Here is an 18,860-nt window from a genome sequence, read left to right as displayed (position 1 = left end):
TGAGCCCGGGGGGGGGAAGGAAAAAAAAAAAAAAAAAAAAAAAAAAAAAAAAAAAAGACTAGGAAATGAAAAGAGAAAAGAAACTAATCAAGATCAAAAGCTGGAAAGAAAGTTTAAAGAAACTAACCAAGGCCAGAGATAGTGGAAAGAACATTGTCTCAGAGGCTCTGAGGAAGGGGAGAGGTTTTCGAAGGCAGCCCCCTTGGCACCCTGATTTAGGAGAATGGCTTTAACTTGAACTTGAAGGTTGAATCTGCAGAAACACAGAAACTTTGTTCTTTGAGGGATGACAGACATAGCCTGAGTTTTTGACAACAGCAGTCATGGCTATGTCAACCAGCTGAAGCTTGAGTGTCCAGCAGAGACAGCTGAAATGGTGAGTGAAAGTTACCCTCTTGAGAGAAAAAGACATTAACTGGCAGAAATGAGCTGAAGTTCCAGTCAGAAACACATGGTGAAGTGGTGGGAACAGAACATTTTATTTCTCAGCTCTGGCAAAGGGTTTTTTTTTCCTGGATTCTGTGACTACTAGCAAGGCTGCAGGCTCCAGCCAGGAAGATGTAACCAGAGAGCAAGCAAATATGAACTTAGGCAAGGTCGGGACCAAGGAACACTTTTGAAATTACCCTTAAACCCTGTCTAGTGCTTCTGTGATGGGTCTAGACATTAGCTGGGTGCAAATTAACAAAGGAATGAGAACAATAGAATCTAAATTTTTCTCCCCAACCGACATCTTTGTACCCTCCTAACCTCGGTTACGTTCTTTATCTGGTTTGCTCACTCAGATCCCTCATGTTAGCTCAAAGGCTCTGTGAGATTGTGATTGTAAGGAAGGATACTGAGGAAAACAAGGGGGAAGAGTAACAAACCCAAGATCACAACATAAAGAAGAGAACGTGGAGGGGGCCGCATCCAGCTACCCTTGGTAAACCACAGGAATGTGCCTGCATTTGCCCTGAGTTCTGTCAGACGACTCCCCATTTACCGTCCAAAAAAGTCATACCACCAAACTAAACTGATCACAGTGTTAAAGCCATTCAGCTATTGCTAGAAGATACTCAGAGGTGCTGGGAAGGCAGGGTGGAGTGGACGGAAAAACAGTTACATGAATTGTGAAGAGAAAGTTGATGGTGGACCTGAGAACCACGTAGAGAGTTAACATTTCTTAGACATGTGAAACTGTACTGATTATACCATAATGGCAGATTCGTGCCATTATACATTTATCAAAACCCATGAAAGGTACATCAAGGGTGAAACTTAATGTAAAGTTTGGACTTCAGGTAATAATAATATGTCTGTGTAGGTTCCTTGATTGTAACAAACATACTGCTCTGGAACAGGATGTTGATAGTGAGGGAGACTGTGGGGTGGGGCAGGGGGAATATGGGAATTCTGTATTTTCCACTCAATTTTGCTGTGAACCTAAAATTATCTTAAAAAATAAAATCTATTTAAAAAAAATGTTAACCTCTCTATTCTGCACTTTCTCTTGTGAAGACATAAATACACGATAATGCTGAATGGGAAGAGAAGTGGGGATTTGAGAATTTTATCTGTGGTAGAACCGTTTTTGTACCACTGGTTTGGGATCAGCATAATTCCACTCTCATAAGTAATTGGGTTGCATTGGATTTTTCTTGTACATAAAGCCATTGCCCTGATTCAAATGGACATGATTTAATGCCGAATAGATCTGAACCTGACATAATTATAAATAGGAATTTATTTTAATTTCTGCTGCTAGTTAATGAAAAAGTGTGACAAACACTGCTCCTGAGTACCTCATTTTTTTTTGGGGGGGGGGCTGCATTTGGTCTTTGTTGCGGCGCGTGGGCTTTCTCCAGTTGCGGCAAGCAGAAGCTACTCTTCGTTGCTGTGCGTGGGCTTCTGATTGCCGTGGCTTCTCTTGTTGCGGAGCATTGGCTCTAGGCGCACGGGCTTCAGTAGTTGTGGTGCACGGGCTTAGTTGCTCTGCAGCATGTGGGATCTTCCCAGAACAGGGATCGAACCCGTGTCCCCTGTACTAGCAGGCAGATTCTTAACCACTGCACCACCAGGGAAGTCCCCTGTGTACCTCTTTTGAATGGCCAGTTTAGGGTCTGTAGAGTTCACACTCAAGAAACTGATATAAAAAAGTTCTTAGAATCACTCCATGCCTTCAGTGAGTATAGAGTTTAATGGGAGAAACAGATTCTAAACAAATAAATACAGTACAGAGTGATACATCTGAAAATAAAAGTATGTACAAAGAAGTGAAAAGAATAAAGAAGAGGGTATCATTTCGGGGACAGAGTGTGAGAAATATTTTTAAAAGGCTTCAGAGAGAGGGCGTCAATAGAGCAAAGGCACTTCAGTAGAGACCTTGACATCTAAGACATAGTGATGGAACTTGAAACCTTACCTAAGGATTATACCAGGAATGCAAGGAGGGCTTACTAATAGAAAAATCTCTTAAATTAATTTACCATATAAATAGAGTTTAGGAGGAAAAGTATAGGATTAATCTCCATAAATTCTTTAAAAGCCATTGGCAAAATTCAACACCCATTTCTAATAAAACTCTCGAGAAAATGGGATATTTCCCTAGCTCCATATATACATGTGTGTGCATATCTATATCTATCTATTTATATATAGCTATACTATATTTATATACATATATACACTATTGTTATAGTGTATAGATATTATAACTATATAGTTATATATATACACACATATACTATAGAATATATACATAAAGACATGTGCCATAATATATACTATACTATAATTATATACATACAATGGCAATTACTACAACTATAACTATACATATATATATATATATACATATATATATATCCAGATGTAATGAAAGGGAAGATGGATAAATCTGACTACTTAAAAATAAAAACAATTTGCATGGAAAAAAAAAGGCAAAGTGAAAAGGCAAGTGATAAACTAGGTGAAAGTATTCACAACATATATGACGAATAAAGGGTGATAAAGAATTTGCAAATTGATAAAAAACTTACAAATGTTGAGGATAAAAAAGCTGAAAAATTCTGTGGAAAAATGGGCCAAAGATATGACACCAGTGATTCACAAAAAAGATCTGAAAATAACACTTAAACACTTGAAAAAATTTCAAATTCATTCATATTAAAAGAAATGCAAATTTAAAATTCATTGAGACATTATTTCTTCCCCAATCACTTGTCAAGAATTTGAAGTCTGACAGCTTGCTCTGTTGTCAAGGCTATGGGGAGACAGGCACTTTCCTATGTTGCCGAAGGGAATGCAAAATGGTACAACCACTGTGGAAAGGAACTGACAATATCAAACAAAACTACATATTAGTCTATCCTTTGACTTAGCAATTCCTCTTCAGGAATTTGCCCTGAAGCTCCCTTCCAACAATATCCCTGAAGCTCCCTTCCAACAATATCAAACTGTATATGCACAAGATTCTTCTTGGCAGTATTATTTGTAATTCCCAAGTACTAAAAACTAAAGTCCAAACCTGGGAAATTGATTGAATAAACTATACTAAATACACAAAATGGAAACTGTACAGCAGTAAAAACAAGAATGAAGAAAATCTCTATTGACTTATATGGAGTGATTTCCAGGAGACAGTGTTAAGGGGAAAAAGCAAAGTGCAAAGAGTGTATAATATGCTACCTTTGTGTAAGAAAGAGGGAAAGATAAGGAAAAAATTATATTTATATAAATATAATTTATATAATATGATATCCATCTGTCCCTATTGGTGGTGGTAATTTCAATCGTGTGTGTGTGTGTTGTATGTATATATACATACCTATTTTTCCCAGATCTGTCTTTTGGATGGACCAAGAAGCAAAGATATTCCAGTAACAATAAGCACGACTGGCACGAGCATCTTGCTCACTAATATAATTTCATGCTGAAAGGAATCAGAACTTTGCAGAGAAATGTCTGATGTTGGAATATCTTGTTATGTCAGAAAATAAGAACATATTCCAAAAAATGCTGGGAGTATGTCAGAAGGATGCAGGAATCAGCTTGAAGTCTCCTACTGGCTAAATCTAGGGCAGTTTAAGCACTAATATAATGAAGTATACTAATGAGTTAGAAGCCATTGAAAAAAAGTAAGAATTCATAAATCTGTACCGGTAATAGATGACAGATACATAGGGAGAGAGAGAGAGACATTGAGAGAGAGAAAGAGAGAGAGAGAGAGAGAAGGGAGGAAGGAAGGGAGGGAGGGAGGGAGGGAGGGAGGGAGGAAAAAGAGAGGGCTCTTGCGTACAGTAGGATGTTGGGAGCTGACTGGTAAATACAGAAGTGCTGGAGTTGGAAAGTCATCATTCTGTAATCATTATAGTAAAGACTGAATCAGGCTAGATTCATCAACAAATACTAAAAAAGGAGGAAACTTTGATGACAATCAGGATATTTGCATGGTCTCTAATGGTCTCCCTGAAGTATGCTTATTAGTTACAAGGGGGTAAAAAGCAGCAGTAATTATATAGTGGAGAAATTAGACAACTCGACCAAGTGGTCAAAATTAACATCTGTGAGGGACAAATGGACAGCCTGCTCCATCAGATGTGATACCCTCGGAAGGACACAATATTCCCTTTGCAGTATTAAGGCAGAGAATGAATAAACTGAATCCAGTCACAAAGCAACATCAAATAGACAAAATAAGGAATGTCTAAAGGCAAAAAAAAAAAAAAAATCTTCCATATTAAAGAAAGCTAAAAAGACATGGCAGTTAATTGCACTATCTTGCTCTAGACTGGATCCTTTACTGGAGGGGGATTAAAGCTACAAAGGAAATCTGGCAAATCAGATCTGACATTTGTCAGATGGGCTGACAAAACTAGAATAGGGGCAGAAGACTAGATAAAGAAGTATCGATAACTCTGCTGTGGTTAAGTAAGAGAATATTCCTATTCGTAGGAATTCCACACTGAAGTATTTAAGGTAAATGGCCAAGATGTATACATAACTTACTCCTAGTGGGTATGTGCACATGTATATGTAATACATGTACACACATAGATACATGCATGCATGTGTACGTATACATGCAGAGAGTGAGAAAAGCAGATGATAAAAATGTTAACAATAGATGAATCTAGGTAAAGGCAATATGTGGAGGTTTTTTTTACTCTTTTTTTCTTTTGCGGTACGCGGGCCTCTCACTGTTGTGGCCTCTCTCGTTGCGGAGCACAGGCTCTGGACACGCAGGCTCAGCGGCCATGGCTCACGGGCCCAGCCACTCCGCGGCATGTGGGATCCTCCCAGACCGGGGCACAAACCTGTGTCCCCTGCACTGGCAGGCGGACTCTCAACCACTGCGCCACCAGGGAAGCCCTTTACTCTTTTTCTTTTTGCAAACTTTTTCAAAGTTTGAAATTATTTCCAAATAGAAAGTTTAAGGGAAAAAAGTACTTAAGTAAGACCCTAGTAAATATTGCTTAATTGACTCAAAACCAGCCTATTTTCTTAAACATTGCAGCCCTTAGTATGACAAGGTGCAAAGATCTATTTATTTGGAAGAGTTTTCTTTCTCTGTCCCTGAGTGTTATTTAATCTCAAAGTTCAGGCGAAAATAAATGAGGATTAATCCTGCAAGTTCACTGTTTTCGTTTCATTTCTGGGTCTCAATTATTCTGCCTTAGGTACTGGCTGGGATCCATCAAAACTTCAATCAATTTTTCTTTCTTAAGGAAATGAAGAGAGCCCTTAGATTTCCCCAAAACTCCAGGGCAAACTTTTCCTCTCAGCATTAAACTATTTTATATCGAAAGAGACTAAGCTGTCTCTCCAGAATTCACCCAAGAAAGAAACTGCAGCTCCTACTCAAACCATTCGGCAGTGTTTTCTGTTGACACATTAGTAGAAATTGTGGAAACAGTTCACATTTAACGCAGTCCCTGGGGCAAGATCCCGCACACAGGGCAGTGGTGGATGCAAGCTCCGGGTCAGCCTTCCTACTGGGGACTCCCCAGGAAGAGTGGGGGGCAGAAGACTCAGCAATCACTTCCCCTTCTTCTCCTAGAGAACTTTATTCAACTCTCCAAATTTTTAGTAAACAGCTTGAGCAATGTGTATTTATTCAATAAATACTTAATCTGAAGATATGCTATATTACTGAGACCAAACTTTTTAGTCTGTTATGTTGCTTTGGTGTAATGGTCAAATCAAAACTTGCAGTTAAGGAAATGCAGGCTGTGAACTCCTCTGTTGACTGGAATGCCCTCAACCACAAGTCTGTTCTCTGAGTCTGTTTCTGTTTCATAAATAAGTTCATCTGTATCATATTTTAGATTCCATATATAAGTGATATCAAGTGGTATTTGTAATTCTCTTTCTGACTTACTTCACTTAGTGTAATAATCTCTAGGTCCATCCATGCTGCTGCAAATGGCATTATTTCACTCATTTTTATGGCTGAGTAATATTCCACTGTATATGTGTACCACATCTTCTTTATCCATTCATCTGTCAGTGGCATTTAGTCTGCTTCCATGTCTTGGCTATTGTAAATAGTGCTGCAGTGAACACTGGGGTGCATGTATCTTTTCAAATTGTGTTTTTTTCCAGATATATGCCCAGGAGTGGGATTGCTGGATCATATGGCAACTCTATTTTTAGTTTTTTGAGGAATCTCCATACTGTTTTCCATAGTGGCTGCACCAACTTACATTCCCCCCAATAGTGTAGGAGGGTTCCCTTTCCTCCACACCCTCTCTAGCATTAGTTATTTGTAGACTTTTTTTTTGATGACCATTTTGACCAGTGTGGGGTGGTACCTCACTGTAGTTTTGACTTGCATTTCCCTAGTAATTAGCAATGTTGAGCATCTTTTCATGTGCCTATTGGTCATCTGTATGTCTTTTTTTGGATGAATGTCTTCTTAGGTCTTCTGCCCACCTTTTGATTGGGTTGGGTTTTTTTGTTATTGAGTTGTATGAGCTGTCTGTATATACAACAAAATTTAAATGAATTTGTGAGAAAAAAAAAATGCGACTTGAAAGAAATGCCAGGATAAGTGCTTGCCATATGGGGCTCTGGGCAGTGTGAATTTACCCTTCTCCAGGGTTAGGGCATCTCAGGTGGAGATTTGGGGAGTTCTGCCCTAGGACCACACACACACCAGTCCTACCACCGTGGAGGTGTTGGAGGCACCAAAGTGACTCCCATCTTGGCCATTCACGCTCCCCATGCTGAGAACTCCACTAAGTGCTTTCTGAGACTAGCTTCCTGAGGTCGGAGCATCTCATCCTGGGTGCTGAACGTGGGGAGGGGGGTAGAGAAAATTTTGAGCTGTCCCAGAGGCTACAGTGTATAATCAATATAAAGGCTTTATTAGAAAACTACTCCTGAAACCAAACTCAAGTTTTTGTTGGTAGCAGCATGATTTTAGAATATCAGTTCCATATTTATAGAAAAGATGCTCCCGTAATCCCAGGCCCATCAAAAGAAGTCAAAGATTTGAGTAAATCAGTGTAATAAAGAGGAGAGGAAGGAATGGCTTCAGTGTGTAAAGATACGGTTTTATAGCTGGTGGAGGGAAAAAACAGAAAATGGCTGGAAAGACCGTAAAGCTACATAGTTCAGTCTTTCATCGAAGCTTCCAGCACCTTACTGTCTTATTGTTACCAAACTCAGCTTGGATGCTTCCAGTCATAGGGACTCATTTCCTCCCTACTTCATTATTATGCCTAACTCGGACTTCTAGAACATTCTTCCTTATACTGGGCTGAAACAGAAGGACGTGTGGGATAAACTTTACTTTCTCTAGTTTTGCTACTAAAAGGAAGCAGGAGCTGTGGGCAGAGTTTAGGAAGGGTGCAGCAAGACATGTGGCTGAGGTGGGGACTTAGCTGCAGAGACTTAAGCAGATCAGAACTCTTTGAAACCAAATCCTCGACAGTCCAAGAAACATACTAAGCGTTTTGACTGTAACCTAACATTGAGAGAGCGGATAAGGGAAAAACACTAACGATTCATTATTTTTATTTACTTTGAAATTTACTTCCTTTGTTTTTTAAAAAAGAATCAGGAGCGGGAGGAGGTTGCGGCGGCGGGAAGGTGGCTCCTTCTCCTACCAAACGCAAAGACCGCTCTGATGAGAAGTCCAAGGATCGCTCTAAAGATAAGGGGGCCACCAAGGAGTCAAGCAAGAAGGATCGTGGCAGGGATAAAACTCGAAAGAGACGCAGCGCTTCCAGTGGTAGCAGCAGCACGAGGTCTCGGTCCAGCTCTACCTCCAGCTCAGGCTCCAGCACCAGCACGGGCTCCAGCAGCGGCTCCAGCTCATCTTCAGCCTCGAGCCACTCATGAAGTTCCAGCACATCCCGCAGCTCCAGCTCCAGCAGCTCCTCTGGCTTTCCGAGTCCTTCTGGGCGCAGGCATGACAACAGGCGGCGTTCCCGCTCCAAATCCAAACCACCCAAAAGAGATGAAAAGGAAAGGAAAAGGCGGAGCCCTTCCCCTAAACCCACCAAAGTGCACATTGGAAGGCTCACCAGGTATGTGACCAAGGATCATATCATGGAGATACTCTCCACCTATGGGAAAATTAAAATGATTGACATGCCTGTAGAAAGGATGCACCCACATCTGTCTAAATGCTATGCATATGTGGAGTTTGAGAATCCAGATGAGGCCGAGAAGGCGCTGAAGCACATGGACGGAGGACAGATCGATGGCCAGGAGATCACTGCCCCTGCTGTGCTGGCCACCTGGCCTCTGCCACCCGCCAGGTGATTCAGCCCTCCCAGGAGAATGCTGCCACCGCCTCCAAACGCAAAGACCACTCTGATGAGAAGTCCAAGGATCGCTCTAAAGATAAGGGGGCACAGGTCACCCCCACGGATGAGGAGAAGGTCACGTGTCCCTCGGCGCAGGTCCCCTGTGCGCCAGCGATCCCGCCTCCCTGGCCGCCGCCGCCACAGGAGCCCCTCCAGCTCCAACTCCTCCCGATAAGCAGGGCCACCGAAGCTCTGCCCTGTGACTTTTATCCCATCCAACTCACTTTTGTCACTTTTCTAGCAGATGGAGGATCGGTAGGAAAGAAATCCCTCACTCAGAGGCAGGCTTCGAAGGTGAAGGCAGTAATTGCTACATTTCCTCTGGTGGCAGAGTTCCGGCTGCAGGAGTGTTGTTGGTTTGGGGCCGTGCTTATAATGATGCCCTCCAGTTTTCTGGCTAGAAAGCTTCCGCATTTCTAGTTCCTGAGAGTCAGTTTAGTGGCAGAGCCAGCAGGGATGAGCAGGGGCCTCCAGGCGGTGGTACAGCCCCAGCCTGGGAGCATATTTTCCCATTCCACAGATGACGTGGGGCCCATCTGGTGGGCTGGTCGTGCCCTAACCTGTTGGCCTCGGGGTCCCACAGGAAACGGTGTGCTTTTACGCAGCTGCCATTCCTGCTAGCCTGGCCCTGCTCCCCCGCTCGAGTCCTCTTCTGACCTCTAGGGCCAAATACCCAAAATGGTTCTTTTCACGTGTATTCATGTGCGTACACACACACACAGACAAACCCACGCCTCCCTTTCTCTCTGAAACTGGTTAAGTTGAGAGCCAGCTCTGTCGGGTCATCACAGAACCCCCCGTTGTGTTGGTATTCATGGTGGTCGTGCAGGTTACTTTGGCAACGTGTACATTGCTTTTTTGGCTTTTATTGTGCAGTCAGTACTATACCTTTTCTGTTTTGAGTTTTGTAACTTTGTAGCATTTTAGATAATATTGTGTTTGTACTTTGTTGTGTAGAGAAAAGAATTGTGTTGAATAAACCTAGGATTAGAGTGCAAAAAAAAAGAATTATTTGTGTTGGTGGAAGTTGTTTCCGCAAACTTGTAATTTTAATAATAAAGTTGGGAAAGAATGACAATATCTGCTCTCAATTAACGTGCTATTTACTGCTTGGGTGATGTGGCAACATGGTATTTCCAACTGGTTTCAGCAACCCAAAATGCAGAATCAGGTCATTATTTGCTAAATGAATAACAAATGTACAGAGGTCATTCTAATTGTGGTGGAAGGTCAAGTAATTATGAAGATATATGCTAGTACATACAGTTCTCCTGACAGCTGATATCACTCTCATAATTCCAAGAACCTTGGGGTGGGGTAAGTAAAGAGAGCAGTTCTGTGTTCTTGCCGGTTAAATGGAAATATTTTTCTCTGATTGCTTAAACTTATACACAACATGGATAAGAACTGTCATTCTACCTATTCTTTTTTTTTTTTTTTTTAAGAGAAATTGATTGACATTTCAAGGTCTTGATCTAAAGCATGTGGGACATACAAATCCCTCGGGGAGCTTTTTTTTAAAAGACAGAAGAAAGATGCCACCCCCGGGGGATCTGATTCAGTAGGGTTGGAGTGTGACCCAGGAGTCTGTATTTACATAAGCTCCCAGCTGTTCCTATTGGTGATGGTGATGTGGAAACTTTTTTTTTAGGGTAAAGGAAGGGAAACGTACTTACTGTGTGTGTGAAGTGTGCCTTTACTACCAGAAGGTGGCTCCATAACATATTAAATCAGGCACTTTGCAGCTGACTAGCTGGAAGAATAAAGGCCTGGAGCTTCTCTCAGTTACCTTTTTTTGGTGAAAGGGGTGGGTGGGAAGGGGGAATAGAAGAGGGTGCAGGAATATGGTGTGCTAGAAGGAATAAATGTACATTAAACTAATTTTACAATCATCACTTGTTATTAGCTTCTCTCAAAAGTTTTATAGCAACACTGTGTTGTTAAAGGAAATCTTTAAATATACCAGAAACACTTGATGTCTAATAGCTATAAAAGGCAGAGAAGCTCCGAGGATCTTCCTGATCACCAAGCTTTCACATCTGTAGGAACAATCTTAGGGCTGTTACTGCTACATTCACTCTTGTTTCATGACAGAATCCCGGTTGTGGGCCACAAATGCTGGGTGGGCATGAGGTGATGCCACATATTCAGCGGCCATGGCTCACGGGCGGCATGTGGGATCCTCCCGGACTGGGGCACAAACCCGCGTCCCCTGCATCGGCAGGCGGACTCTCAACCACTGCGCCACCAGGGAAGCCCTGCTGCTGTTTTCTTACTCAGGTTCTTAAAGACACTCACCTGGGTATGATCAGGGTCTGGGTCACAACCATGTGGTCCCTGGCTCTAGCCCTAATCCATAAAATAACTGACCCCCAGCTCCTGACTCATTCCTGATGTCAGAAATGTCTGAGGTATATCATATGTGTTCACAAGGCATTATGCTTGGTGACCTCCCTTTCCAGGGAGGCTCCTGAATAGTCCGAGCTGCTCCAGTGATGTCACTCTTCCTCAGGGTAGTTGTTGCTGCTATCATCGTGTTTCCCAGCACCACCCATATTGGTGACATTTCCTCATTCTACTCTGATCCTTTATCACATAGTTTGGGGGGCTTGAATTGGGAAAAGGAGGTTGGGAATGAGTAGAGATAAACTCTGCTCTCATGAGGCACAAAACAAAGCAGGCTTACACTCCCATCTCATCTTTCATTTATCTGGCTCCTCAGTTCAGTTCCTCACCCTCCCCACACCCTCCAGCCAGGAAAAAAATTGTGAATGGGACATCGCTATGGAAATCAAAACATCGTACAAACTCTCTCATCTTCAGGCAATGTCCCTGGAACAAACACGTGTCTGGTTCTAATGCTATTCAAGGTCTATTCCTTTCCCATCTAGCACACAGATTGGGAGGGAAGTCAGCACAGGGTCCTAGGTGTGGAGCCAGAGACAGCCCAGCCACAGTCTCATTAAGTCAGTGCATTTCCTCTGAAGCTTTGAGGGTGCCTTCAGTCAAGCGAAATCCAGGCCATCTTGCCCTGCCAACCAGACATGTCCAGATGGAAAGCTGTTTAGGGACTTGCTCTGGGACCATCAGTACTCATTTATGAAATGATTCCGAAGAAAATGAATGATCTTAAAAATTTCCAGAATATAATGTAGCCTCCAAGAAAGGGTAAAGCAGTCACCTCTTCAGGAATTCAATAGGGTCCTTGATCAAGTAATGGAGAAAAACATTTCCAGAAAGGAAAACAAAATTTGTAGATGTACTCATAGAAACAGGTTTGGTTGCATATAATACAAATGGATGAACAATTTGGTGAGACTTTCAAGTGATGAAAATAATTCCAGAGACAGTCAGGCTGTCCACTCGGGCCCTAGAGTCATAGATCCTTGGAGATAAGAAGTGGGAACGAAGAGGCAAGCACCATAGCTTAGAAGGCCATGCATTGAGTCTCTGTGTGCCAGAGCTTCTGCATGCTTTCTCACTTTTTTCCTGCTTAGATAACCGATTTCAATGATCTACCTGAAATTGTTGTATTTCTCCAACAATTCTTCATTATGCCGGAGTTGTCTTCCTAAAATACAATGTCAATCATTTTACTCCCCTTCTCAAAAATCTGCAATGGCCCCTTTTATCCATAGGGAAAAAAATGTCCAAACTCTTTAATGTACTTTGGTCATAAACATCCTTTACCAGGTTTACAAAAATAATGGGTAACATATAATGAGAAGCCACTGGCACAATGATCAAGAGACTGGAGTCACAGCTCTGCCACTAACTAGCTATGGGCAGAGTTATGTAGCCTCTAAGCTTCAGTGTCCTTTGTAAAATGGGGATAGGAATAGTAGCTAACTCACTGGGCTCTTGTGATGGTTCAGTGAGAGTAAATGAGTGGTATTTCCCACATATCCCACGTGCTGCCACTCTTGTGTGTTTTCTGCTTCTCACATCTCGCATTCATTGTCATAGCTTTGCTTACATTTTCTCAGCTACACAATCTCTTTCCCATGCCAAAACCCTCCACCCACCTTCCACTTGCAGAAACTTTTCTCAGAATTCCGGACCTGGCTTGAATGTCACCTCCTCTAATAATGCATCCTGTGGCCCTTCCCCCATCAAATATATACTTCTTTATTGTCCTCCACATGTACCTCTATTATCCCTTCATTCAGCCTCATGTTACATTTTGTAATTCACATATTTGATTCTCTTTTCTCCTGGACTATATATCATCTGGGGTTCATCAGTTACCAACTTTTATTTAACTTTTCTTCCATTCCTAGCACCTATCAAAATGATTTGTACATGATAAGCACTCCCTTGGTGGTAATTGCTAATTAAAATTGACTTGTTTTAAAATTTCAGTCCTTCTATTAATTTAGTTTCCTCTCTGATAAATTTCATAAGACAGTATGTAAGAAAATATTAACTACCCAAATTGTAAATATTAATTTTTATTTTAAAATTATATGGTTTTCCCAAAGCAATTGTGGCATAGTATAAACATCCCACTCATAATTTGGTTTCCATTACATTATGTGACAGAAAAATTATTCTCTAATACTTAGAAATTCTTAGCTGGGATTTTAATGCAAATTTATTTTTTCATTATAAAAGTGATATAAAAATATTATAAAACCTTGGAAAGGTGAGTGAAAACACAGTACACGTTCCCACCTAGCAAACGTGAGCTATTTCCTAAGGGCTTGCTACTCAAGGTGTGGTCTGAACCAGGAGCATCAGCGTCAGCTAGAATCTTGATAGAAATGCAGAGTCTCAGGCCCATCTCAGACGAACTCAATCAGAATATGGTTGCTTTGCACATTAAAGGTTAGAAAGCACTGCTCTAAGGTACTACCTAGAACCCAGCAGAGCATGTTTTACCAAGCATCTCCCTCCTTCTAACAGATATTTATAGAACACCTGCTATATGCCAAGTACTGCACTAGAGGCTGTGTTTTCACTTGAAAAATTTCTTCCAGGACTGACTCAAGAATATATGGAGAGCGTGCTGCCTTCTTTTGAAATGTTTTCTTAGACAAACCAAGTAGTTTTGACTGAAAGCTGTCAGGTGTGCAAAACGTCTCACTGTGAACTCGTTCCACTTCTCTTGTTTTCAAGTTCTCACACAATGATGACTCTAAGTCTAATGTTTAATGCTTTCTTATTCTGTGCCTTCCTTCCATTAAGAGCTGAAAAATAAGAAAAAAAAGTCACTGAAATTGACATTCCACAGTAAAGCTTAAAGAACACTTTTTGTTTGCCTTAGGCAGCTTTCATAAAATTTTATGTTGAGATTAAAAAAAAATTTTTTTTTAAGTTCAAGGGAAGCCCAGAAAGGTGACATTTCAAAAGTAAATCTATAGTGTGATTGGGGGGCGGGTGGCATTTCATTGAACAAAACAGCTAGGTGACATATTCCCAATATGTACAGCACTACACTGTAGTGCTCTTTAAGAATCAGAAGCTATATGATAAATAGTGCAGACGTTCTTTTTATTAACCAAGGCATACTCCTCCAGGAAACAAACAAACACAACTTTTGGTAAAATCACACAGCTCAAAAGGCTGAAAAAGCAGGCTTAAATGAATGTTAATAATAGCCCAGAAGAGGAAATTTAATAAAATGTCAAAAGAGGGCACTATGCAACAGCAGTTATGTGTATAGAAAAGTAGCTGCATTGCTGCTGTGTACTTACCTTGGAGATGAGGCGGGGGCCATTCGGTGACAGTATCAGCGGACCTGCGGGTCTGTCTGTACACGAGCCGTCAGTCTTCTCTTGGCACACAGGCTGCTCCTTCCTTTTCCCGTAAGCCCTCCTAAGTCACTGAGGCGCTGCCTGGCCTGAAGCCCTCCAGGACCCCACCGTCAAGGTCAGGGTGTTTTTCTTGATTTGCCTGTTTGCCAAGGTGTTCCTGTGATTATCCGTGTGCAAAATTCTCTTATCATTAAAGACCCTATAGTTTACACCGTGGAAAGGGACCATTTGAAAGCGCAGGGAACACTGCAGAAAGCAGAGAAATGGGTTTCTATGCCTACAAGCCTCAGGGCTCGAGGATCTCATTCCAAAATGGGATTTCCAAATAGTGCCACCACATGAACTGCTCCCACAAGGCCGCCAAACTTTGATTTTGTCTATGAAAAGGGGGTCATACCACCAACCCCCCCTGCCTTATAGGGATACTCTGAAGAGCAAATGGGACAAAGAATTTGGAAAAAGGTTCCAAACAACAGACAATAAAATTGCAAAGTATCATTATTTCCTTCTCTGTAAAATGGGAAGAAGTGGTGTGTACGAGAATCTTAATTAGGTAATGGCTGAAACACAAACCGCCCTTGATGTTGTCGTCCAAATATGATATACTGCACCTTTCTCAGCCTCTCAGCCTCTTTACCGCTCATATTTCTGCTGCCTATGTGGTTTATTGAAAATGTAATACTCTCTGTGTAATTGTCATTGTGTGTGTGTGTGTGTGTGTGTGTGTGTGTGTGTAGGGGAAAGAAGGAAGGAATCGTATGGCTGCATTTAACCTCTGAGTGCTGACAGCGTGAAAGGCCCGTGGAAAGACCTGTCCGATCCAAGACCTGACTGGTCCAAGCGTGCAGGCTGCAGCGGCGGCCGTCTACACATTTGAAGGCCGGAGTAACAGAGCAAGGGAGGCCGGGCAGCGGAGGGGTGGGCGCCGCTCAGAGGGCGCGGGCCAATCGGAGCGCTCTCCGCCAGCGGCCAATCACGAGCCGCGTCTCCCGGCAAATCTGCCCGGCAGTGTGGGGCGGGGCCGCCGGGAGTCCGGGCGCCGCAGGTTACACTTCTGAGCGCCTTCTGCGTTACACTTCTGAGCGCCTTCTGGAAGCCACAGGGCAGCGGAACCTGTGCGAGGAGCCGGTGGAGGGAGAGCAGGCAGGCCCAGCTTATGTGCCAGCCCAGTGACAGACATAAAAGCGTAAATCAGGCTGAAGATGGTGCGTCCGGGCGCTCACGTGTATGTAGACCCACCGGCGTATCTTTCTGCCGTGTGGGTACCTGTAGTGTGAGTGGCTCTGGGCGTGGCTGCTCCTAGGACGTTCAGTTTCTGTAAGATTTATCTCGAGGGGCCTACCTTTCCCTGGCTCCAGAGGGGGAACGTAAGAAGTTTAACGGAGCCGAGTCTAAGCAGATTAAGGGAACAGCGGCTGGGCCGGAGAGGGTGCGGACTGCAGGTGCTGGGGGCTAGGGAACCACGTCTTTGCCCCGTCTACCCCGGCAGAAAGGCCTTTTGGCAAGACTGGTGTGACAAAGGTGGCCCTGAAGTGTTAGAGAGCCCGGGCAATTATGATCGCTGAGTGAGTGGCACTGGGCTGAGCCTGACAGTTGACTGATAGAAAGGGATGCTAGCAGTTAGGAAGGTAAGGAGGAAACTCAGGATGGGGACCATCTGCTCCCCCAGTCCCAGCGGGACAAAGACATTGGAGGTCTGCAATGCTGACTGGATGGCCTCGCTCCCTCCTCTCCTCCACAACGTCCCCCTTTCCAATCTGGCAATCCCAGGTATTCTTCTATTCTTACTTGTTCCCACTGTGTTTGCTTCTGCCATTTTAGTGTTTTTAATGGGTTGGGCTGCTTTTCTATTGTGCTGAGAAAATAATTGTCAGTGACCTTAACTAAACCTCTTTCTTATTTCTAACTAAAAACTTAACACTGAAGCAGCTGCTGTAAAGAGATTTAAGTACGCTGCATCATTGGCAAAAGGGACTCGAGAATGGAAGCGCCATTTTTTGTTTGTTTGGGTCTTTTTGTTTTGTTTTTACTTAATAGACTGACTCTAAGAACATTACCTTCTTAATGTTGGGGCCAGGGTATGTGAGGGGTGCGTTTCTTGAATCACTCAAAATTAAAAGGAGAGATCAAGGGTAATGAGTAAAAAGTCATTAACAGTTGTAGATCTGGATCAACATTAACACTGTAAAGTATTTCCTTTCTCATTTATTTGACTTTTCATAGCAGAGAAACAAGAAACAGATTAGCATTTAAGAAGAGGTTCAGAACTAGGACTGAGTATAAAGATACATATTATTGTTGTTGGAAAAGACAGAAATTGAGAATGCAGGTGCTCATCACAAGCAGGCATTAGGTGTGATGAGGTGGCGGTGTTTGAAGCTTTGTCTATATATATATATACAGGTGTCTGCCTGGCTGATCTAGAACCAAAGCCTTGAAAAGCACTTCTGCACCAGCCACTCCCTCTCTCCTGGGGCTTTTGTACTGTGACATCACTCTCATTAGATTTGTTAAGTGTGTCCTCTTCCTTCCATTCAAAAGCTGGTTAAAGCTTGGTTTCTAGGGAAGGAGGTTTGGACTACAGTGAACTTGGTCTCATGTGCTGGGCAAAGTCCTAGATTCTGATGCTTGGCGAGCACTCCCAGGAGCAGGGGAATGGACCACTGCCAGTCCTTTCTCTCACCTGTAGCCATAACAATTGACTTCACCCCTAGACTACCAGAAAAACTCCCAGCCATCCCTGGGATCAGTCTGCTTTTTGGTGGCAGACAAGACGACCTCACGCAACCCCGGGTCTTTGCTTTCTATGCATGAGGAAGAGCCATGCTGGCTTCAGATGCAGCCTTTCCTTAGTCGCCTCTTCTTTTGGAGGTTCCAGGTTCATTGTCCTCATGGGCTCTTGTTGCTTTTGAGCAAGGAGAAGGTTGCTAAATCTCTTTATAGGTATGATCACTTGTGTTTTATCAGCCATTGACTACAGCTCCTTGGGAAATGCCATATGGTCATGCTTCAGAACAGGTCTTTTCCATGTTTAATTGACGCCTGTGGAGTCATCGCTGAAATGTTGCACAGGCATCTTTTAACATGAGTCATACGTCTTTCTGATGGAATTGTTTTGTCAGGTGCTACAGCAAATAGTATGTGTTTGCAAACAGAATGGCATCTTAGGCAGGCACTAAATGGCTCTATCACTGGGGCACGTCTGGGTAGGCTGGGGCTTCCTCCTTCCTGTTGTACTTTGGACAGTTCAAACCACAGCAGCAGCTCTGCCCATGGTGTGGCTGTGCACTCTGACCCCATGACTCCAGAAAGGAGCTGGGCGTTTGTTCTGCAATCTATAGGGTATCTCCCGGTTACTAGAATTGCCAGAGTTTGTCGATAGTGGGGCCTGCTGGAAATTCTGTGGTTAGCCACCGTGGGAACACAGGAATTTGTTCACCCTGCTTTGTGAAGTCCAGTCCTTCTCAGCAAAAAAAAAAAAAGTCCTTGACTCCTCAAAAGATATGGCACTCATTGCTATGAATGCCTTATTCCCAGCAGCGGAAGGAACATGAGTGTATGTGTGTATATATATATAAATATATATATATATAGCTCAAGACAGGAAAATCACATATTAAGTGCCAGCCATGCCCCCTCCTCCCCCACCCCTGCACCCCTGCCTCACCACTGGCTCTCCCTTCCCTACTTCAAGCTGAATATTCCCCGGCTAAGGACTGGCAGTCGAGTTCTGCCAAGACTTACTGAGAGGTTCTGAAATACAGACAGCATTCAGGAAGTGGAGGCCACCATGTTGCTCCCTCTTCCTCTTCCCCGTCATCATCACCTTCATCATAATAGCTATTATTTCCTGAGCAGTCCCACGCAGCACCCACTGGCATACATTACCTCAAATCCTTACACCTCCAAGATGGGTAGGAACACCCTCATTTTAGAAATAAGAAAATTATTGTCCAGAGAGGTTAAGTAATTTTCTCAAGATCACACAAGTAGTAAACAGCAGAACTAATATTTAAGCCCCTATGTAGCTGGCTCCAAAACCCACTCACTGTCCCTGTGCCCCTAAGGAGGCCTTGGGAAGTGCAGAGCAGCTGGGGGGAGGAGGGAGAATTCTCTAACTGAAAACCAGTTTTCACAGTCTATCCTCTGCAGCAAATGAAAGAATTTTTAAAACAAGGTGGTTTTTGCCTGAGCAATTATAAATCACTATCTAGCTAGATACACACACAGATGTGTGTACATATTATATATCTGTAATATAAATATATAATTTTCATATATGTATATATATATATCCATATATATA

The 18,860-nt window shown here is 42.8% G+C and overlaps 1 protein-coding gene and 1 pseudogene across 1 annotated transcript in view; both read left to right on the top strand.

Annotated features, from left to right (window-relative positions):
• Positions 1–7,398: 7,398 nt before the first annotated feature.
• LOC112393212 (RNA-binding protein with serine-rich domain 1-like) lies at positions 7,399–9,039 on the top strand (annotated as a pseudogene).
• A 7,125-nt stretch (positions 9,040–16,164) lies between these two features.
• The window catches only part of PLCXD2 (phosphatidylinositol specific phospholipase C X domain containing 2), a 44,096-nt gene continuing 41,400 nt past the window's right edge, over positions 16,165–18,860 (top strand). The window contains exon 1 of the mRNA XM_024735419.1: positions 16,165–16,324. Coding sequence (XP_024591187.1) covers positions 16,165–16,324 — 160 coding nt within the window. The remainder of the gene's footprint in view (positions 16,325–18,860) is intronic.

This window comes from Neophocaena asiaeorientalis, unplaced genomic scaffold (genome assembly GCF_003031525.2).
Source record: "Neophocaena asiaeorientalis asiaeorientalis breed wild unplaced genomic scaffold, Neophocaena_asiaeorientalis_V1.1 scaffold136, whole genome shotgun sequence".
Classification (NCBI taxonomy): domain Eukaryota; kingdom Metazoa; phylum Chordata; class Mammalia; order Artiodactyla; family Phocoenidae; genus Neophocaena; species Neophocaena asiaeorientalis.
This window is presented reverse-complemented; position numbering and strand designations above follow the sequence as displayed.